A 22,818-nucleotide genomic window follows, 5' to 3' on the forward strand; every position below is an offset into this window, starting at 1 on the left:
GGGAAGAGAGAAGGTCCCTTACCCTAGTTCTGATTATCTACTGGTTTGGTTGTTAGAGTAGAAAAGCCCAGTAGTATTTGCTTGCTTTGGACACAAGGGGGCATCAAAAAGCTGGTATTTGCCACTCATGTGCTATCCCAGTCTTTTATTCAGTCTCCTTTTCTGTGGGTTTATTGAAAGTGGCGCTTCAGTATTTCACATGCACGTGTTAGTCTGAAGTCTTGCGGGAAGGCTTCCCCTAGCATCTCAGAGTCGGGAGGAACCATAAGACCTCTCTGCCGAGCCCTGTCCCCTCACTCTGAGGTGGAGCTAAGGCCAGAGAAGTTAAGATTCATAGTCACGTTCACTCAGGTCTCAGGGGGAGAGCTGGGTGTGGGAGCCAGCTCTCATCCCCAGGTCAGGGTCCTCTGCATCTGCTCTTTGAGATGCAGGAGGGAAGAGGAATGCCATCCTCCCACTTACCTTCCACAAGAAAGGACACAGATCAAGTTCTTATATAATGATGCCTGTGCCTAGAGGGCGCAACAGGCAATTAAGTCAGAGGAGGCAACTGGCAGATTCCTTTCTACAGCTCTTCAAAGAAAAGGCCGATGTGGGGCTGATAGAAAGTGAGATTCGACTCCAGCAAACATTCCTTAAGTACCTGCCATGTGTGTGTTTGCATGCTAAGTGCCTGCACATAACACCATCTCATTTAATCTGTGTGATCCTGGCACGCCTACCAGTGTGAAGTCGGCTTAGGGAGGTATCATTTCAAAGCAGAATGGAGGAAATCCTGCAGGCAAGCAAGAGGGTGCTAAGAATTCTCCACCGGTCCCTGACTCTGTGCCAAGATAATTACTGTAAATGCAGGTAGAATGGTTTAACCATTCTGCTGCAGCTGCATGCTGACTTCCTGTGTTCCCCTTCTTCCATCTCCTCGGTGTTCTCAAACTTCCACCTGCTTAAAGAGCACTTCTCAGGCCCACACGCCCAAAATCAGGGTCCTCTGCCTTCCAGAGATCATTACTAGCTCACTAACTTGGGAGCTTAACCCCAGAATGAAGTTAGGAGCCACTGGGGGACAGTCCTTGGCATCACTGGGGTAGTGTGATCAGCAAGAAGATGGTCAAGAGTTTCTCCAAAGCAGATTTTGCCATGCTGGCCCTGTGTGCTTTGTGAGAAAGTAGCCACCTGCCTGCCCTGGAGATGGTCTGTCTCGTGTTAGTGGAATGTCTGACAGTACCACAGTTGTGACTAGGAGGCAGACCTGCAGGTGGCCTTAGTAGGATATTGCAGTTGATTTGCAGCTTGCATGACAGCATCTAAGGAGCTAGGTTGCCCCTGCCATGATGGGGCCTTTCCTGTTGGACCAAAAGATCCCTCCCTGGCAGCTGTCTTGTTTAGCCCTGCTTCTTACAGTCACTCCTCAAAAACCTGGGATGCCTGAGTGGCTCAGCAGTTGGGCATCTGCCTTCAGCTCAGGGTGTGATACTGGAGTCCCGGAATTAAGTCCCACATCGGGCTCCCTGCATGGAGCCTGCTTCTCCCTCTGCCTGTGTCTCTGCCTCTCTCTCTCTCTCTGTGTGTGACTATCATAAATAAATGAAAATAAGTAAAGCTGTTTAAAATAAAATCTTTAAAAACAAAAACCTGAGCAGCTTTCTTATCAGCATCCACATGCCAGGAACATGTTAGGTAACAGAGGCAGGTGCCTGAAGACCTCAACAGATTAGAATCGAGAGGCAGACTAAACAAGATGATTGAGTATAAGAACTCTTAAAGTCACGTCCTCCAGTTCTGCATGGGGGGAGCGACGACTGGGGGAGGTGCTAGATGGTTGTGTACCTCGAAGGTTGGCTGCCGGCTGCTAGCTGGGGACAGGGGATGTGCTAGGCTTCTCCCCACTGCCCCTGCCTTGTGCGAGCCCATCATCACTCCTGCACCCTTGTCCCTGCCATCCATTTGCTCTGCTGCCAACAAAGATCTTTCTGAGAGCCAGTCAGGTCTCTCCCTATCTGGACTCTTCTGTGGGTTCCCTACTGCCCTCAGGTGGAACCCTAAATTCCTTAGCCTGACTCACCCAGGCCTTTTGTGATCTGGGGAAAGATACCAGGAGTTGAGAGGTGAGGGGTACTTTTATTTTTCATCTCCCAGTGGTCTGATTTTTACCATGAGCTAAATAAGCTATTCTTTGCATTAAAGCAGAGAGGGTGGGGTCTTGTCCCAGTTACTTCCATCCTTTGTCTAATGACCAATAGCTTGTCACAACACATCTTATCTGGTTTCCCTGTCTCAGTGCTCTGCATCGTCTCGAGGGCAGCCTCCCCTTGCAGCAGAGCAGTGGAGTCACATCCCAAAAATGAGTTCTCCTTTTAACAGGCTCATTTAAAAGCAAGTGAAAACTTCCCATCCCTGCGCCCCACATCCTGACTTGCGTGTTTAGTAATTACGCCAGGAAGGCTTCACAGGGGAGCTGGAGCCTTGGAGAGGCAGCTGTGAGTTTTGCAGAAGGCCTCCTGCTCCTAACGGGCTGCCATTCTGCCCTCGACAGGACGGCTATGAGCAACTTCGGCAGCTGTCCCAGCATGCCATGAAGGGCGTGATCCGAGTGAAGTTCGTCAATGACCTTGGGGTGGACGAGGCAGGCATTGACCAGGATGGTGTTTTCAAGGAGTTCTTGGAGGAAATCATCAAGAGGGTATTCGACCCAGCGCTCAATCTGTTCAAGGTATTTACGGGGAGCAGGAGTAGGGCTGTCTGCAGCCAAATTCTCAGTGACAAATGAGAAGCAAAGGGCTGGGCTTGCTCATTATAAGACATTTAACCTCCCCACCTCTGTCCATTCTTCCTTGCAGACAACCAGCGGGGACGAGAGGCTCTACCCCTCGCCCACGTCCTACATTCACGAGAACTACCTGCAGCTCTTCGAATTTGTGGGCAAGATGCTGGGAAAGGCCGTGTATGAGGTAGGCATGTTCAAGCGTCACCCTGGAAGGGAAAACAAGGTGTTAGAAATCCCGGTTACTTCGTGCATGTTGTCATGGCCAGGCCCAGCCATGTAGAAGACCTATCATTAGGATGGAGCCCAAGAGAGAGACCAGTACCCAAGATTACTGGACAGAAATATTGGGGGCTTCCCATGTGGTATGTCATCTCATCCTCTTGCCAGTCCTGTGGCCTGGCTGCAGTCCCATTTACCTGTGTGTAACAGAACTGAGGCTTCAAGAGAGGTCACTTGGCCAGAGCCTCAGTGCTAGTGAAGCAGTAGACCCCACCTTCAAACCCAGGCCAGCGTGGTCCAGTTGTAGGAGGACAGCATTTTGTGGGGTGCAATAGTTGTTAGAAATGTTTTTAAATCTTTTGTTATTGGTATGAGTGCCTCAGAGCAAGCCACGGTGTCAGGGCGTTGCCTACGAGCCAGAACAGGACAGCAGGACAGAGCCCCCAGCTCCTGGTCGAGACTGGTCTTTCTCGGCTAGCTGTGTGACTATGCACTCAGGTAGCTTTTATTTCTGTAGGCCCTTGTTCTCCTCAGAGAAATTAGGGATCATAAAAGCTACATTATTACGTTGCTCTAGATAGTGAGCTAATACTGGTAAGACACCTCCTGTGGTGTGTCTTGTGGTCAGACCTCCTGACCTCAGTCTCATGTGGTCAGGGTGGCATGGACTTGTGTAGGCTCCGGGTAATGCCCACACAGCTCTTGGTCCGTGTCCACTACAAGCCGAGCTGATGGAACTCCCACCTGGTAGCACTTGGTCCCTGCTCTAAGGGTCCTGCTTCCCAGGCAAGAAGTAAAGCTGCAGCAGGAGCTTGGGACCTTCACAGCTCCAGAACTGCCTGAGCAGCACTCACCTCCCACCTATCACAAACTCTGGAGAAGGCAGGCAGAGGCAGGGGTTGGGGGGCAAATGGAGGGAGGGAAGGAGACAGGGAGAGAGGCCATGTGGGGCAAGCATACTCATTCTCTCTGAATAAACATCCTCTAACCATGGCCTCAGACCCTGGCCAGGGTGCAGTCAGGTCCCCCATCTGTATCCCTGCCCAGGCTCTCTCAGGCTGCCTCCTGCCCTGGACTGGTTGGGGGTCCTGGAATCCTTTGCTGTGCTTTTCTTTCCACATCTGCAAAGTGGAAACCATTTCTCAGTTGATTCCCACTTTAAAAAAAAAAAAAATTCCCATGAGTATCTACCTGGCCATATGCCATATTTCTCTTTTAAACATGTATCTGTGATATACCCAGAAGAGTTGGGCCAGCAGGGAAGCCTGACTTCATGGTTTCTGTGAATGTGCTCCACATTTCCTGGACCTGGTGTCTGTCTCCTCCCTCTCCAGCAGTAACAGCACAGAGAGAAATTAGGACATGCTGGGCCCAGAGTGAAGAGGAGCATGCATTAACTCATGTAACCCTTGTGATCCTCTGAGACAGGCTGTCATCGAGCCTGAACTCCTGTCCCTTCTAAATCTCTCTGACTTGCATACTTGTCCCCACCTAGAACAATCTGTCCATTCTCCCCAGTGTTACGCAGTGGTTTCTTGCTGTATTTCTGCTTCCTGTCTTTCTTCTCCAGTCCATTCTCCATGTCAAATACAAACCTGGCATTTCCCTACCTAGAGCCCTCTTAGGGCTCTCCACTGCCCTCCGGATACAGTATAGACCCTAGGAGGCTCAGGAGGCCCCTCCTGATCTGGCCCTACCTGACTCTTTGGCCTCAATCCTTGCACACTGTGCTGTGGCTAGAAAGCTCTGTGTTCCCTCCCTGGGGCATGCCCATGGACCTTGTACGAGAGAGCTTGTACTCCTTACGTCTAGCTTAGATCGGTCTTTCTCCTGGAGGCTTCCTCCTGCTCTGTCTTCATGTGAGATCCTATGCTTTGTGTTCCTCTCCATCCTGCTCATTAAATCCTTAAAACTGGATAGCCGTGCTGGTCCCCATTTGCAGAGGAGAGAGCCCATATCCTGTAGCCAGGCAGCAGTGCAGCTGGGATTTGATCTCTGAGCTGTGCAACTCCAAATCCTGTGCCCTTAACTGCTGTGCTGTGGTGTGCTGTGGAGGTACTTGATGGTGTTTAAGTGGTGGGAGGTCCTGGTCTCCACATGGAAAGTTTAGGACTCCCCTAGAGATGTGTCATTGGTGCCCTCGGATCCCCTCTGCTGCCTAAGCCACACCGACGAGGACACTGAGATGGGGTCCTGCGTGGCAGACAGCAAGCTTCTGTGTCTCCTCTCACAGGGAATTGTGGTAGACGTGCCCTTCGCATCCTTCTTCCTGAGCCAGCTGCTCGGGCACCACCACAGTATCTTCTACAGCTCTGTGGATGAGCTTCCTTCACTGGACTCCGAGTTCTATAAAAACCTCACGTCCATTAAGGTCAGTGTGGCATGGCGGAGGGCTTAGCTGCAGGTTGGCATAAACTCAGTGAAGTGAAGGCCTCAGGGTTCTTGCGTTCTAGAAGGTGATCTCCTGCTATGGCACAGGGGCTGCTCTGTAGCCACTATAGTCCCCTATGTCCCCTTCTGGGCATTCCTACTTCTTCATGGTGACGAGTGGCCTTTCCCTTTGCTTCAGGCTGGGTGGCAGCCATAGCGGTCCTGCCCATGCAGCACTGTGTAGGACAGGAAGTGTTAAAGCTTTCAAGGATATGGCCTTCCTGGGTCCCAACACTTGACTCTTCTCTGTTGCATTAGCGGTACGACGGGGACATCGCTGACCTGGGCCTGACTCTGTCATATGACGAGGACGTTATGGGTCAGGTAGGTTGGCATCTATGGCAGAGCAATTTTTTGCTGCCCTCCACTGGCTTCCTGGTACCTGCCCCACTCTTGGTGTTTTCCCCAGAAGGTCTGCAAACCGAGGCTGGCAGTCCTTTTGTGTCTGGCTCCCTTGTCCATCCCCCTACTCCTACCTCCCCAGCAAGGGGGGGCGGGGGGCGTTCCCCCTTCTGTTCCCAATTGACCTGGCCTTTGCCTGCTTGGCCCTTGGAGAGCTCCCCACAGAGACCCTGCTTTGCTTAGATCGCACTTTAGGTCATTCCTGATGGAAGCTCTAATTCCCCATTTGTAACATTGCTTTTCGTTGCCATGGTGAGGATTAGCTGTCACACACCAAGACTTGTGACTTGGAGAGGGGAAGAAGCCACCCGACAAGTGCCTCGAACAGAAACCAGTCCTTGCTCTTGTTTATCATAAAGAGCGGGGCAGGAAGAAAAGATCCTGGATACTGTGGTAGCAGAGGAGTCTCCTCCCAGAGTTTTTGTCTTGGCTTTTCCCCAAAGTGCCCTCAGCGCCCTCCAGTTATGTCCCAGCGAACACCTTCCTGAGCCTCCGTGCTTCTGTAGCCTGAAGACTGGGAGAAACCCAACCTGGAGCTTCGTAGTGCAGAACTGGCTTCTTGGAGCCAAGCCTGCATCACTTCTGAGAGGTCACTCAGTCTCCCTGAGCCCCAGTTCTCTTGTTTCACAAATGTACCTTGTGTGACTGGTACAAAAGTACCAGTGTGACTCTATGAATGCCTGCAGGCCCCACTCTCCAGAGAGCCCCTAGCACACCGGTGTGTGAGCATTCTGAGGAGGAGCCTGTGAGGGAAGAATGTAGTGTAGCTGTGCTGACCTCCACCTTCCCCCAGTACACTTCTCCAAGTAATAGGACATGGACAAGGCACTCCCTGGAGCCCTTTGCAGGAAACACCAAGTAGGGGGCTTGCCAAATGCCCTTCCAACTTTAAAATCCTCCAGTTGCCCCAAGGTGTTGCCAGCGGTGGGACTAGAGGCCATGATCACTCCTGTCTTCATCATTAGAGACCCAGGATATTCTATTAATAGTATTTCTGTTAAAATAAGCTTTAAAATTTTGCATTCTTTGATTTTTAGGTGACCCCCAGAAAGTCCTGAAGTTGAGGGAAAATGCTTGATTCTATGGTTTTCAAATCTTTAATCAGGTTTTGAGCCTTCCTCCTGATAATTTTCTCTTTTGACAATAAAAATGTAAATTGCTAAATAACCACAGATTCAGCTATAAAGATGAGCACAAAGATGAAGAAACCCATTTCAGTGGCAGTGCCAGGAGAGCACCACTGTTAATGTGTGGTTTGTTTTTCTTCAGACTTTTCTCCCTGGGCTTGTACATAATTTTTTTTTCCAGAAATCATATCATACCATTAATGTTATTATATAATCTTTTTTTCCTCACCTTCTCAGCAAATACACATTTTCATCATATTTTTGTAATAGCTGTACAACATTCTAGGGTACGATTGTACTAACATTTATTTAACCGTCATACTGTGCTCATAAATGCTAATCTGGTCCCTTCCACAGCATCTTGAAGCCTCAGTACAAATGTCTCAATGAGGATCAAATGAGAAAAAAACCCTTCCATATTGATTGTGCTAGGTCTGCTTGTTGATATTTAAGCCCTGGCTTCTTGTGAAAATGATTATTCCCAAACATGTTCCGTCTTCATTCTGTAGTTATTATGGACGTTGGCATCAGGCCCTTTCATCTTCGGGAAGCCCTATTTCCCCATTAGAATTCTCTCGAGTAATTGGTCCCCGTCTTCTCCCCCAGCTTGTTTGCCATGAACTGATTCCTGGAGGGAAGACCATTCCTGTTACGAATGAAAATAAGTGAGTATAGCAATTAGATTTTTAAGGTCAGCACTTGAAAAGACTTCATTCTGGTTCTCTGGTCTTACTTTGAGAATTTATTAAGATAGATTGAAGTAGAAAGAGGCCATAAATATCATAATGGAATTTACTGGTTACAGTTCATAGGCCAAAATTGTATTAAATTCGATTTGCAAAATAAGAATTGACAATTTATTTTTTGCAGCAGCACATCTAAGGTCAGAGGCACCCAGGCCACGGTGTTCCTAGGGATTTAATGACGGTTCGAGATGCAGACAAATGGATTCTGAGCCGCTCAAGCACGTAGTCCTGAACCCAGAGGGCACAGAGGCGGAAAGATACCTTGGAGGGGCAGATCATTCTGGAATGATAGCATGTGGCAGTTGTATAAAACACTGTTCTTGAGAAGACACAGTGATGAATTCAAATGCCACAGACAGGTCCTTAGACGTGGGGAGACTCTGAGGCCCGGCAGCCATTGTCACAGATAACAGGCTTTTAGAAATCTATCATAAATGTCAACCTCTTTGGTCCTGAGAAGCAAAACTCCTCAATGCACTGTCTCCACCTGCACTATTCTCACCTAATTAAAACAGTAGAACCTGGCATGAGGAGTAGATCTTGGCCCTTTTGTCAATCTATCAATCTTCTCCTGCCGCCAGGCTCAGCTGAGCATCTGAACTGTTAATCTGAGCATCACTCTCCCAGTGACAAGTGAGTGCTCAGTCCCACCTGGTGAGTCATTTGGATCAGATGCACGTTGCAGCCTGGTGTTCCTGAACATCCTGCCCCTCTCGGCTCAGGTGGTTGGGTCAGCCTGCATGCTTGTGGAGCTTTTATTTAGACTGTCACTGTGGTCCAAAGAATAGGCCAGATTCTCCTCTTGGATGAAAGACACCAGTGTTGACTCCTGGCTACAGGGCATTAGTTGGACAACTGAGAAAAGAGCTGGGAGCTCAGGTTGGGAGGTGCTGCCTGGGGGGTGTCAGAGGAGGGGTGTATCCTATTGCTGCCTGCCGTGTGCCTAGAACCATCCCTTCGGAGAGCTTCTATAAGGTCTTGCATGTAAAATACCTTTCAGGATGTCTGGCCCAAAGAAGGGGGTATTAATAGATGAGAACAGTGAACGTCACCAATGTCAGATATGTGACATGTCACATAGAGCCTGCCACCCCCAGATCGGCTGTGTTTTTGCTAGGCATGATGGCCTGAGGGTGATAGTAGAAGTGGCAAAGATCACAGCCGGAGGCAGCAGGTCATTGCAGCCTGTGCTGGAGTGAGACTCCTGTCCTGCCTGGAGACCTGTCTGGAAAGCTGCTTCACAAACTCTTAAACATTCTCAACAAAAAGCTTAGCATAAGAGCAAGGGGATTCAGTTGGACAGATGGACTTAAAAGGCCTTGAAATGCCAGTTCTGCCCTCTTTAGGGGTGATATATATATATTTTTAAAGATTTTATTTAGTTATTCATGAGAGACACAGAGAGAGAATGAGAGAGAAGGGCAGAGACACAGGCAGAGGGAGAAGCAGGCTCCATGCAGCCTCCATCCAGGTCTCCAGGATCACGCCCTGGGCTGAAGGCAGCACTAACCTGCTGAGCTACCCAGGCTGCCCTAGGGGTGATATTTGATCTGCGCTTTCTGGGGGCCATTAAGTGGGGAAGGTTTTGGTAAAATGCAACGGTATCAGCAACCTGCTTCAAAGCGTACATGACAGGAGTAGCAATAATGGAGAGAGAATCCTATTTAAGCATTTCAGTGTGCGAGTCTGCTGCCGAATCATTTTTTTAAATAGGCACATTTTCAAGGTCAGTAACTCAGATCTGAACATAGTGGGGTAAAATTTTTATTTGGACTCTGCTAATTTGGGATTTGGGGAATTATACCTGGGCTGGGCTCAGGTTCTTTGCTAAGAAATCAGCAATGCTAGCAAGCCTGGCTTTAACGTGTTTGAAAGGTTTGCATTGTATTATACAGTTGTAGATGAGGTTTTGGTGCTCAGGAAAGGAGGCCCAGTAGATCATCTGCTCAGAACCAGTGTTAGCACTCTTGACTTCCCCACTGAACCTAAACGTAAGCCAGCTGCATTTGGTCACAACTTCCAGCAGGCTTTTCATGGCTTGGAATCTTGGTCCATATTAGCAAGGCTTTGATTAAGGTTTCATCATGAAATCAGTTTTTCTCCACTTTAAAACTTATTGGAGGACTGAATTCTCTCTTAATCAGATGAAATTAAATAAAAGTCCAAAAAGCACCCTTTGTACTGAAGAAGAACCTTCTCTTTACCTGGAGAATATCTCACTTGGGTTCTTGGTACAGTGGAGTATTCCCTGATGTCTGACCCACCGGTTTTAGGGGAAGAGTGAATGAAGTAATGCCGTTGAATGCATGGTGCATACCACAGTGGCACCCAGCATGCCATTCAGAAAGGTTAGCTAGCATCACCATCATCATCAGCGTCATAGCTCTGGTGAAACACCCTAGTACCACTTGTGTTTTTGTGAAGTGGTCCAGAAATGACTGGACTCCTCTTTCAGCCTGCTGGTAACAGCCCAGCCTGGCCTGTTAATTCCCATTGTTTTCTCCTGTCGGCAACAGGATTAGCTACATCCATCTGATGGCACATTTTCGGATGCACACTCAAATAAAAAACCAGACAGCTGCCCTCATTAGTGGATTCCGTTCCATTATCAAGCCCGAGTGGACCCGGATGTTCTCAACCCCTGAGCTACAGCGTCTCATCTCCGGTGACAATGCTGAGATTGATCTGGAAGATTTAAAGTAAGAAGCCAGTGAGGTGGGAGGTGGGGAGGTGAAATCTTGAGTCTCCTGGAAAGCAAGCTGCTCCCTTGCTGGGCTCCTTTTGTTTCAGGAGCCCACCCCCAAGTGTATTCCTCCCTGATCACCAGGTGAATTGCTCTAGAATAAAAACTCAACCACTTGTTTCCTGAGAGACATAGAAGTAGAGACTAAGCAGGTCTCAAGGACTGCTGGGCTCTCCAGAGTTCCGGGAAATGGCAGCGTAGGAGCTCCTGTTGGCTCCTATTCGGGAATAGCAGGGTCAGTTCTTGAGCTCCCCACTCACGTAGCTTCCAGGGACGTGGGTTATGAAGGCATGACCTTCTGCCTTTAAGAGAAGTCAGAAATCACCCTTGCCTGCCAGGGTTCGCTGTGCCACTTGTCTCAATTCCGTTGCTGCCTGGTTCTGTGAGCACTCATTGGAATGTGTGACTGAGCCCCTCGTCTGCACTGTTTTCAGGAAGCACACGGTGTACTACGGTGGATTTCATGGAAGTCACAGAGTCATCATCTGGCTCTGGGATATTCTGGCCTCCGACTTCACACCTGACGAGAGAGCAATGTTTCTGAAGGTATTTTATGTTACCTATATGTGTGTTCATAGATGTTCTCCTAAACCTAGAGGCCACTTGATGTAAGCATTTACATTGGGGGGAAAAACAAAATGATCAAGAGGACCTCATATCATCAGCATATACTTTCCCAGAGGCCACCCTACCTGGTAGGTCATGCAGCAACCAGACAGGCTCAAGGTGCAGCAGGAGGCTGCTGTGTAGCGCTCTGCAGAAACTAGCCTGCATGGGCCTGAGTCAATTGAGCTCAGCACTCTGCTTTCCCCTTCACTGATGCCAGCCTTGCTCATATCCCATGTTTTCCTTCCTGACAGAAGTAAATGGTGTTCATTACCTCAAAACACAGACAAGCAGAATTTTTTTAAGGGTTTTTTTTTCTTTTTCTTTTTTTTTTTTTTTTTAAGTAATCTCTACACCTAACATGGGGCTCAAACTTATAACCCCGGGATCAGGAGTCACATGCTCCACTGACTGAGCCAGCCAGGCGCCCCCAGACAAGCAAACTTTTGCACTGCACAGTCTCCATTCCTACCTTCCAGGGACTGGCTCTGTGTACCCCTTTCCTCAGTAGTGTGAAGCATGAACACATACAATGTGCCAAGAAAACATGCATGATTGAGTAGGCTGATAGCAATGTGTATTTTTGCAGAGTGCACCCACTCTGTTAACCAGTTAACCAGTTCCTTCATACCAGTGTCTTTAAGGTTGTAAAAGTTCAAAACATTTCACCAATGCCACTGTGTTGGTGCCCATGCCTGACATTGACAAAGCATCTTACAGGACCCTGGATGACATATATACTTGTCTGTGTATGTGTTACATACCTGTGTATTTTTATAAAGATGGAATCATCACTTGGCCACCTGCTCTTCTATTTGGTATTTTCTCATGAATGTGTCACCATATTCTGGGAGTAAATTTAAGTGCCTTGAAATATTTTCCTTTGGACATTTGGGTTTCTAGAATGGTCTTCAGTGACCTTGGTTGTTAAAACAACACAAACAATATCACCACCAGTTGAAATGGCAGTAGATTTTGTTTCTCTTTGGATTTTCATTCTGAGGAGAGGTCATTCCCATCAAGGAGGCCCCCCACTCACAGATGCAGCAATTCCTGGGTCATCCCTACAGGTTTTAAAGGACTTGGGGTAGGCAGGTGGACGTAATTCCAGAAATTGATTCTTAAGAGAATCAATTCCATTTTTCCAGCAGTGCCTCTTGTATAGGCAAAACCCTCCCTGCAGCCTGTAAAACTGCACTCACCCTGCCCCTCCTAGAAAGGAGAGAGAGCCAATGTCTCCTGTGTACCATCTTTCCCACACAGCAGACATGTTTGTGTCTCTGGATAGCTGGTGGCCAGACCTGCGGTTCCTTCGGACAGGCCCCAGAGTCAGGTGGAAGACACAAGTTTTATACAGGAGTGGACCTGACTATGCATTCTTTAGATGTAACAATAGCAGATGGCAGCTTCCTATGCCCTCTGTTCTTCCTGTCCCAGGAGAGTGAAAGCACTACTCCTTCCATTGACCAGCTGTGGCTTGTGGCATGCAGTAGGTCTGAGCAGCCTCAATTGGGATAGGCACTGGCTCTGCTGGCTCTGTCATCCTTAAAATAGAGTGTATCGGGCAGCCCGGGTGGCTCAGTGGTTTAGCACTGTCTTCAGCCTGGAGCTCAGCTCCAGTTTGTGATCCTGGAGACCGGAGATTGAGTCCCACGTCAGGCTCCCTGCATGGAGCCTGCTTCTCCCTCTGCCTGTGTTTCTGCCTCTCTGTCTCTTTGTGTCTCTCATGAATAAATAAATAAAATCTTTAAAAAAAAACAAAAACAAAAACGAATCACACGCTTCTCTGGAGTAATTAGATGAGGCCAGGTCCCAGAACACTCAGCACAGTGCTCAGCCCTGCCTTCTTAATAGGAGCTGCTGCTGTGCTTTGGCTGGTGGGAGATAAAACGTACTAGATAGTAACACCAATACTTTGTATAAAAGTGGTTTTTGAAACCTGTTAAAATGCGTTTTGAAACCTATTTGGATGCCCTCAGGATTCTCACTGCCATTTAGAACACAGTTTAAATGGTAGTATTTATGTTAAGACCCAAACACTCAGCTTGCCGTGGAATTTTGAAGCACAGCCTAGTGTGAGTAGTGGGTCCATGCATCCCCTGGAAAAGGGACAGCATTTTTCAGCTGATGTTCAGTTCTAAAAAGTAAATGGTTTATCACTTGGATTTCTAAATTGGTCCAATTCCTCTATGCAGACACGAGCTATCGTGTGAGGAAATAACAGATGCTGCCGTCTGAAAGGTGCAAGGCATCCCAAGAGTCTAGCAAGGGAGCATGGCTGGCTGCCCACAGGCCCTATTCTGGGTGCTGGGTGTGTTGGTGTGCCCCTCAGCCTTGCAGGCGCTGGAGACTGGGTTGTTGTCCGCATGCTGAGGACAGATTCGTCTGTCAGAGGGGGCCCCAGGAGCCAGGCTCACAGAAACTGCTCTGTGAAGCTGGCAGGCCAGGTCAGGGGAATGCACCTGCACACCCTCTCTCCTGTGCCAAGTCTCCCTCCCCGCAGTGCTTTCGTGCATGGCATCTCTCTAAGCAGGGACCTGCATGCCAGTCCCACAGGAGATCAGTTCCCTGGACCTCTTCAGCTGCACCTTCTCCACCAGCCCCTGGGCTGACACACACCAGTGACTGGTCACATCCACTGGTGGGGTTTTCATGGGTTTTCACCTTCAAGAGCCATGCCCTTAAGAGAAATGTGAGATGTGTACCAGTTGTCACCCTCCTGTCATACCGTGACTGGAAAAAGCAAAAGAAAATGTGGCTCGCCTGTAAGGAGCCTGTTGCTGAGGGAACGAGACCCCCACTCTGTCCCCCCACCTGCTTTGCGTTGCAGTTTGTGACCAGCTGCTCCAGGCCCCCGCTCCTGGGATTTGCCTACCTCAAGCCTCCTTTCTCCATCCGCTGTGTTGAAGTGTCAGATGATCAGGTACTGCCGCTACGGGGGGACATCAGCCGCTCTCAGGACTGGTTTGCTGTGCCCCCTGGCTGAAGCCTTCACCCAGTCTGTGTCCACAGGGCAGGGTGGGGCACCTTCTAGGCGAGAAGGTTCCACAGCCCTCCAGCCAGGGGAGCAGTTGGTCCCGTAGAGGATGACCTGGGCTGCTCGGGGGCCTCAGTCCTCTCAGAAGGCCCTTTCTCTTGACTCCCTCAGGAAAGGTACCTGGGGTGGTTTTAGTAGCTAATGGGCTGGCCTGGGCTCCAGGTCTGAGAGGCGGTGTGGGAGAGTGATACGGACACTGGCTCAGGAGTGGGGCAGGTGCAAAGCTTGAGTGCCAGCCCTCTACCTGCTGCTCCTTCATGTCTGGCCAGCCACTTCATTTCCTCACCTGTAAGGGAGAACAAATGGCTCGGGTTATCATACGTTGTGGAAGGGGTGCTCGAATAGTAGCCATTGTTAAAAATGTCTCAGCCCCTCTCCCCCTCCTGCAAAAACCCAGCAGCCTCTGAGCCTAGCTGCCTTTCAGGATGCTGCAGCCTGGGCTCCGGGTCCCTGATGTGACTCTAGATAACCCTCAGCCCCCTTACTTAAGGAAGGCTGCCCCATATTATAGTCTGCTGTGGGCTACAGCACTTGCAAGAGGCAATGGGAGGCTGCATTTAGATGTGTTTTTGTACCTAAAGTATGTTTGCAGTAGTCTGGCTCTTTGAAAATTGGTTAACCAATAACTATCCAGAAGGCCCCCTTTCTGAGCACTTAGCTAACACAGCAGTCCCCCATGCAGGCCTGAGCCGCTGGGGCTGCTTCTGTGCACTCACCACTAAAGACCAGTTGTCTTCCCTTTGTGGGCTGGCCTCAGGCAGCTAGGGGCACACTCACCGGCCCAGTGTTCTGCTCAGCCCCGAGGGCTAGCCAGGTCCTCCCCTGGGTCGCCCGCTTTGGCACCCACCCAGGCTCCCAAGCCAGGTGCCTCCCAACCAAGGCCGTGGTGTGTGCTTACAGGACACTGGGGACACCCTGGGCAGTGTCCTCCGGGGCTTCTTCACCATCCGCAAGCGGGAGCCAGGTGGCCGGCTGCCCACCTCCTCCACCTGCTTCAACCTGCTCAAGCTGCCCAACTACAGCAAGAAGAGCGTTCTCCGGGAGAAGTTGAGGTACGCCATCAGCATGAACACGGGCTTCGAGCTCTCCTAGCCCTCACTCCCATCACCTTCCCTGGCTGGCTCCTGGGAGCCCAGGAACCTTCAGCTCCAGAGGGACAGCGTCGCCCTGGGAGTGGGTGACCGAAAAGCCAGGTGACCTCTTACTCTCTATAGCCATGAGACTCCCCTGTGGCCTCAACAACTTGGGACGCACGTGACGACTACATAGCATTGCATTCTCCAGGTGACACTGATGGGAAGGGTGTTGAGAATAAACCTCCAGGTTTCACCAGCGCTGGTCCTTTTCTCCTGCTTTCTGGGGCCTAAAGCCCAGGCCAGTGACCACAGAGAGCCTTCTCTTGATAGTTTGGTTTTCTGGTGAGTCTTTTCTTTCCTTAACTTTCTGAATGAGCTGTGCGTGAACAAGTCCCAGGAACTCCAAGGGTCCAGAGCAGTTTTCATGATTCGGTCCTAAATGCACAAAGCCCACTATGGGTGAGATGCTCTCCTTCCGTCTCTGAAAACTCTTTACTCAGGTAAGGGCTGGCCAAGCCTCTATGCACTCGACAAAGTCTCTGCCTCTGTCCTGTCTGCAGCGGCCTCTCTCCACACAGTCAGGCTCACCTGCTCCCCAGGGAAGCAGAGGTGCCTGCCAGGAAGCCTGTGGAGCCCAGGAAGTTTGGGGCACTGCCCCCACCTTGAAACCACGCATTCCACACTCAGCAGTGTCTCCTCCCGTCTCACCTCAGAAGCTCTGAGTCCTCAGCAGGCTGAGCTGCCAGGAGGCCTCCACTGGCTTGATCCTGCCTCGTCTGTTCACATTAGCACCCTGGCTTTGTGGGGGGGAAAAAAAACCCACTGGCCCTTAAAAGCAGGTCCGTTTTCAGTGGGTGCTGGCTCTTCCCTAAAGCCTGCTGATTCCTAAGGGGGCAGCTGCCTTCCTCCCCTGCTTGTTTGCCCTGCTCATTGTCTAGTAAGGAACAAACACTAGCCGAGTCACCCAGCCCGGCCGGGCATTGGCTTTCCTCTGTTGATGGGAAAATCCTGAGAAACTTGGGTCTTGCCACTCATTTTTCCTCAGCATGGGGCACCAGGAGCCCTTCATACTTACAGAAGCTCAAAGGGCCGAGGAGACTCTGGGTTAGGTTTTTTGGGGTTTTGGTTTTTTTAACTCATTTTCTCTTCCAACCCATTGTGCTCCTTTGCCCTCATTTTTCCCCCTTATCATGAGAACATTATCCTAGATCCAGGGAATTGAGACAGAGGCCGTGTCTGTGGTCTATGTTGACAGCCATCCCCCCCGCCCTCCCATCAAGTTCCTCCTGCATCCCCAAGATCAAAGCCAGGAGTGCCTGGTCCCTCCTCTGTTCTGTGGAGCCGGCTAGGGGTGTGTGCAGCTTTCTACCGAGCCACAAAGCACCCTCTGGCAAAAATCTTCATGTTGGTGGCAAAGTGGGTGAAACTGATCTCCATGGCTTCCCATCAGAGGGTTGCAGCTGGGTGCCATGTCCTGCCCAGGTCGCAGCCTGGCTCCAGTAGGGTCCCCAGGCTTCTGGAAAACAGAGTTTATGTTTTACTTTGATGGAAAGATGACACGGAATTTAAAGACAGACAGGAATTTGTTATTATTTAAAATTTGTCAGCAACCTCTGATTCTATGAATTTGCCACTTTAAATACTCGACTCCTTTGAAGACCTCCTCTGAGGACCTCCTCTGAGCATGTGTGTGTGCTCATGCACGCACTGAGCAGGTTTGTACATTTGGGCTGGGGCCCAGATGACTGTCAGCCTGCACAAAGACATTTGCTTCTGTCTTGACTCTGATGACCTGAGGATCCGCCAGTGTGGGGCTATGGAGAGAGTGGTTGCTAAGTTCTGACATCAACTTTATTTGTTCTTTCAACAAGGAGAGGTGTGGTTTGTAATTTCATTTAAATTTTTCTCTTCAGCTGGAAATATTGCACTAAAACACTGAATCTGTACTTTATGGTTGGTGTTCATTGACACCCTGATGGCTCTTGATGGCTCTAAAAAGTTGTGGGGTGGTTTTTGTTTTGTTTTTGTTCATAGATAACCTAGGGATTAAAACGTGATCAACGGCTTTATTAAATTTGTACTTCAGCACATGATGGCTGTGTTTTGCTTTTTATCCGGAGAAGGAGCGCTTTACGACCATATGCCTGGGTTGCTCATGAGGGGCCACCTGCTTGGAGCTCATGGGGCATGTAGGCTTCCAAGGTGGAAAGAAGATGCAAAGGATAACATAGCAGATACCTGAGTTTCGCCGGTGAAGCAGAGTTAGTAACTGTCGACAATGTTCTGTTTGCTTCCAATTCTGCTTTGAGAGGTAACACGTTTCAGATAAAGCTAAGGTCCTCTCCAGCACCACCCAGGCCCTTGTCCTTCTCACCTCCTTCCCAGCGGCAGCCATCACCCCAGATTTCGTGTTTTACAGTCATGGATCCAGCCAATAGATGTGTGTTCATTGAAAACCATCCACGACTCAAGCAGACGAAGGCAGATTTTACAGCCACTTTGGAGTCTCTTGGGCTTTGCTTCATCACTGTGGATCATAGCCCTGTGTCATTCTCTGCAGCCCACACTTATGCTCAGTAGAAAACCCATCTCAAACTGGCTTGTTTTTCCAGCTTCACCTCAGGTAGCTTTTCCCCTCTTCCTCCTGTGAGTTCTCACCCCTGCCTCCTCTTCCTCTGGCTTGGAGTCCCCGGAGGGTTGGAGAAGGAGAAGTCTGGCCTACTGAAATCCTGGGACTCGGCAAAGAAGTCTCAAAAACCTGACAGCCCTTTTATAGGAGTCAAAATGCCTGGGCATCTGGGGAATTCGTGGGTGCTGGGTCTTCCCACACGGAGCGTTTATACCACCAAAGGGGAAGAATACTGTCAACCTCCCCCGAATATTTTGGTAGTGTCCAGTGAGACACTCCCACCTATAAAATCTAAAGCCTCTTTCTGTGACATTTTGGCCTTTACAAGTTATCACAGCAAAGAGAAAGTTTTTATAACCAGGGAAAACAAGTGGGTCTTTAAAATTTTAAATGAAGACAATTTTAGTACACTGACAGAACTAGCAAGTGCCTAGGAATATTGAGGTGGATCACAGTTGGAGGAAGACTGGTCTCCACCATGTCTCTGACTGCAGCCAAGTTACCAGCCCATCTGTCCTATTGACTTAGCAAATGTCGTGCTGCTAAAAGTGTGTGGCAGGGTTATGGGCAGATGAGTTATCTCTAAGGTTAGCTAACCTGCAGTAGAGCCAGGACTCCTTAGGCCTTAGACTTGGATCCATAAGAATAGTTAAAGACCTGAAAAGTGGTTCGTTTGGTGTACTTTTTCAAGAAGCTGAGTGAGAGCTCAGGACCACAGGGACACACCCAAACCCTCGCTTTCTGGCTCAGTCCCAGGGTCGGCCTCTGCATGTGCCTCCTGAGAATCTTGGTGCCCACTTCAGGGGGTGCGGGGATTAAGTGGAACGATGTGTGACATGCACCCTACTCAGTTCCTGACACCAAGTCAGTCCTTTTCCCACATCTGCTCACCCTGCACTAGAAGAAGACGGAGCTGACTGTGGCCCGTCAATCAGGCCCTGACCTGGGGCAGCCCTGGTGGCACAGCGGTTTAGTGCCGCCTGCAGCCTGGGGTGTCATCCTGGAGACCCAGGATCGAGTCCCACATCGAGCTCCCTGCATGGAGCCTGCTTCTCCCTCTGCCTGTGTCTCTTTTCTCTCTCTCTCTCTCTCCTCTCTCTGTGTCTCATGAATAAATAAAATCTTTTAAAAAATAAAAAATAAACTTTAAAGTTAAAAAAAAAATCAGGCCCTGGCCTAACCTCCAGTAGCTTCTGCCACCCACAGTCCCAGCAGGGCGGCGAGAAATCCCATGGAGAAGTCTCTCCAAGATCTCCCTCTGGAACTTCTGCAAGATGGCGGAAAGGCCCACTCCCTCCTCCACGCTGCCAGTGGGGAATTGGCCAGGACATTTCCAGGCTCACGTGCCCTCCAGCCACCTCACACACACTCACGAGCCCTAGACGGGATCCTTGGGCCTCTCTTATCTTCAGAGTCACAGTGAAGTCGCTTGCTCGTTATGATCATGAGAGCTAACATTTGTTGCAAGCTCATGCTCTCATGGCAACTGGTTCTGGAGCCTAAGCCCTCAGGGCTTTGAGGGCACGGAACAGTGCAGACATGGAGCCTCTGGAACTGGGTTCGCGCCCCAGCACTGCTGCTCACTCGCCGTGAGGCCGGCAATAAGGCCCTTGGCATCTCTGAGCTGTCCTTCCCTCTTCTGTACATTAGGAGTAGCAGTTGCCACGATGCAGCGTGGCCTGGAGCACCCCAGCCTTTGCCGGGCCCTCTATGGATAGTGATTCATGGCTGGTGTAACTGTTGTCATATTTTATTCTGGAGACCTAGCCAATGTCCTCTCTGGAATTATTTTTGTTTTTCAGAGTCCTTGCAAGGAGGCATCCATAGGTGTTAGCAGGACATCCTGAAGGCCGCCTGCTGGGCTTCACCCTCTGCCCTGGGTTGTTGGCTCCCTCGCCTGGGTCCTCGCCATGTCCTGAGCTCCCATCACACACTTTGCCCAGTCTCTCCCTGCACCTGGGACCAGCACCCACCTTCCTTTTGTGGTTTTCCCAGCACTGGCAGTTAGGTGGTCTCTGAGCCATAGGGAGACTCAAAGACTTAGGTGGACCGGGATGGGACCTGTGTTGTCTTACAGACCCTCCGCCAAGAGAGCACGACAGAAAACCCAGTGACAGCAGGAGGAATCCCACAAGATGCGCCCTGCTTCTCTGACCCTAAGGAGGCCTGCAGAGGAAATCAAAATCCAAGCTTCCCAAACATCCACATGCCCACGAGTCACCAGGAAGATTCTGATTCAGCAGGTCCAGGGGTGCCCAGGGCCCTGCATCCCTGACAGCTTTGCACTACAACAGAGACCGCACTTAGGAAGGAGCGAAGGTTGGAGCACATTGTCTGCCAGGGCCTGGTGTTCAGGCAGGTGGGGTAAGACCCTGAGCCTGGCATCAAAAACTGGTTCGAGTCAGCTGAGTGACTCTAGGCAAGTTTCCAACTCCTGGAGCCTTCTTTCCTCATCAGTGAAAATACTCCCAGTATTCATGACCCTCCTGATTACCTCACAGACAGCTTGGGGCTGTGCGGTCACGCGGACCTGGGCACCAAGCCTAGCCCCACCTCCCACTGGCCCAGGGGGCTTCAACCCTCCCAGCCTCGCTGTCGTCTGAAAACTGGGCGTAAGTCCCACCCTAAAAAGCGTCTCTGGTAATGGGACAAGCATTACTTTGGGGTCATAAGAGGGGTCATCCATGTTTAGGGGGAGGGGCCATAAGAATGCGTTCCTTTGTTTTCACCTGGAAAGAGGGTTTGAACTTCCGAGATGGCAGGGAGGCATCTGGGACGGAAGAGGCAGCCAGGCGTGGGGTGAGGTGCTGAGCAGTCGGAGTCCCATCACATCATCCACTAAGGACAGGAATGAGGCTGTCCCACCACGGCTGGGAGTGGCGTAGCTGCTCATTGGCCACAAGCAGAGCACGGCGCTCAGCCTTCCACACCACTGAGCCTGAAGGTGATGGGGGTGGGGACTGGCACGTGACAGAGTGACACTTTGTCCTATTGATATGGTGCCTGCTCTGGGCACCTGTACCAGATACTGGGCTCCATGACCCTTTCCCCACAGAGGCTGGCCCCCAACCTTGTGTCCCCCCAGCGACTCTGCCAGGAAGGAAGCGTCACCCAGGGTGGGGTGGTTGTCACCGGCACACGCGGCCCCCAATGGGCCTGGGAGTTGGTGGATGTTGCACCAGGAGCCAGCCCAGGTAGCCAGGTTGTCAGGGTGTTCAGGCCTGCCTCTGTCCACCCACAAGTAGACCCACAGGCTGTGCCGGGTGCTGGAGGCCTAGCCGGGAAGAATGCGGACCCCGCTGCCCTACAGAGCTCACGATCCGGTTGGGGGAAGAGGCATATCTAAACCAAGGAAGAGATTCTGAGCATGTACTGTGATGGCTCCACTCCCGCGGTGCAGCACTGTCAGGGCGCCCACTTCACAGCTGGACAAACAGATTCGGAGATGACGAGACTTGTCCTAGGCCCTAGAGTCCGTAAGTGGCAGACCCAAGATTCAAACCCTGGTTTGCCGCACTCCAAAGCACTTAAGCAAAGTGTAAGCAGACAGAAGAGGAGTGGGAGAGCCTTCTACACAACGGGCTCAAGATTGAGCAAAGCCCCCGGGGCCGTTCTGTCCCTCCTGCATCTGTCCCATCTACCCTTGAGGGCACTGCTGAAAACAGAATTGCACCCCTTTGCAGATAAGGCCCTATAACATCTTTAAGGACTCGCTGAGGATCCCAGAGCTCTAGTCTCCCTGCGTCCTGGCAAAACTGGGACAGGTGAGTCTGCAGAACAGCACTGTCCCCAGCTACACAGGTAAAAAGCTGAGTTGGGTTGAGAGTATATCTGGGCGAAAGGTGACCCGCTCTGGGGCAGACTGTGGGAGTTTCAGGACCCCCACCACTTCCTTAGTTCATTGCTCCTCTCCCAACAAGCTGGGCCCCTGTCCTCACCAGTTGGGCCAGAGACCCAGGGAGGATGTGGTCAGTGCCCTTCCATTTGGGACTGGGGTGTCTTCTCTATGAAGGCCTTGCCCCTCAGCCCTCAAACCAGCCTAATAAGGACAGTGAGCTTGCCACTGCTTCCGCAGCAATGGCCAGAGTTCCTTGGTCTTCCTTCTGGGTTGGCTGTAACCATGGCCCCCGGTGAACAAGCTTGGTGGCTTGTCCCACAGATTCACAGCGTGACACTGGGGAGTTGGGAACTGCCCACCTCCAGCTGCCATCAGGAGCTTTCCTATCAGTGAGGGCTATTGAGCTGCAGGCAACAGAAGCCAGGCTCTGCCTTATGTAGACTGAGAAGGGATTTACTGGCAGGTTTTGAGGATGGAAGAACCAGAGCTGAGCCAGAGCAGGAGCCAGGGCAGTTCTGAGTCAGAGAGAGCAGACCTCAGCTGAGCCTCTTCGGGACGCGTGGCAGGAATGGCTCGGCCCCAGTCAGGAGCCCATCCTCGCTCCAATCATGCCAGGATTCTTCAGGGAAAGTGCAGGGAAAGAAAAAAGATTGAGCAAGGCGCAGATGTCATTCTTTCATGTACTCATTCAGTAAATGTTGTCAGGCACCTGCTGTGTGCCAAGTACTAACTAAGCACTAGGATACGGTCGGCTTTGGGAGAGACAGGCACTAATAGGAAACCCATCAGATCATTTCCAGTGTGTTGAAAACAAGACAGCGACCCCCGTGGAGATTGTATCCCACTGGGAAAAGTAAACCCCAAAGGGAATTGAGGCACGGCTATGAAGAGAAGAGACCGGATGAGGGGTCCCCAAACATAGCGAATATCCACAAGATGGTTCCTGCCATTTTTAGGACTTCAAAAGCCTGCTCAGGTACCCAGGGCGGTGGCAAGGACTCGGGGTCTGGAAGTAGACTACACTTCGTATCTGGTCCCAGCTACTTCCTTACCATGACCCCTATGGGGCAAGTCGCCTAATTTTTGCAAGCTTGCAAAGCAATGATAATTCTTCCCATGTCGGGTTGCTGTGAGGTCAGATGAACTCAGGCATGTCCCACGCCTGGCGTATAATGAATACTCCATTTACTTCCCAGACCAA

General features: G+C 50.6%; 1 protein-coding gene across 1 annotated transcript in view; it reads left to right on the forward strand.

Annotated features, from left to right (window-relative positions):
• The window catches only part of UBE3B (ubiquitin protein ligase E3B), a 54,417-nt gene extending 37,177 nt beyond the window's left edge, over positions 1–17,240 (forward strand). Inside the window, exons 20-28 of the mRNA XM_025986661.2 lie at positions 2,534–2,710; positions 2,838–2,948; positions 5,217–5,354; positions 5,672–5,737; positions 7,549–7,607; positions 10,205–10,387; positions 10,866–10,977; positions 13,868–13,960; positions 14,975–17,240. Of these exons, the coding sequence (XP_025842446.1) occupies positions 2,534–2,710; positions 2,838–2,948; positions 5,217–5,354; positions 5,672–5,737; positions 7,549–7,607; positions 10,205–10,387; positions 10,866–10,977; positions 13,868–13,960; positions 14,975–15,166 (1,131 nt within the window). The 3' untranslated portion in view covers positions 15,167–17,240. The remainder of the gene's footprint in view (positions 1–2,533; positions 2,711–2,837; positions 2,949–5,216; positions 5,355–5,671; positions 5,738–7,548; positions 7,608–10,204; positions 10,388–10,865; positions 10,978–13,867; positions 13,961–14,974) is intronic.
• The last annotated feature ends 5,578 nt before the right edge of the window (positions 17,241–22,818 follow it).

Source organism: Vulpes vulpes, chromosome 10 (assembly GCF_048418805.1).
Source record: "Vulpes vulpes isolate BD-2025 chromosome 10, VulVul3, whole genome shotgun sequence".
Lineage (NCBI taxonomy): Eukaryota > Metazoa > Chordata > Mammalia > Carnivora > Canidae > Vulpes > Vulpes vulpes.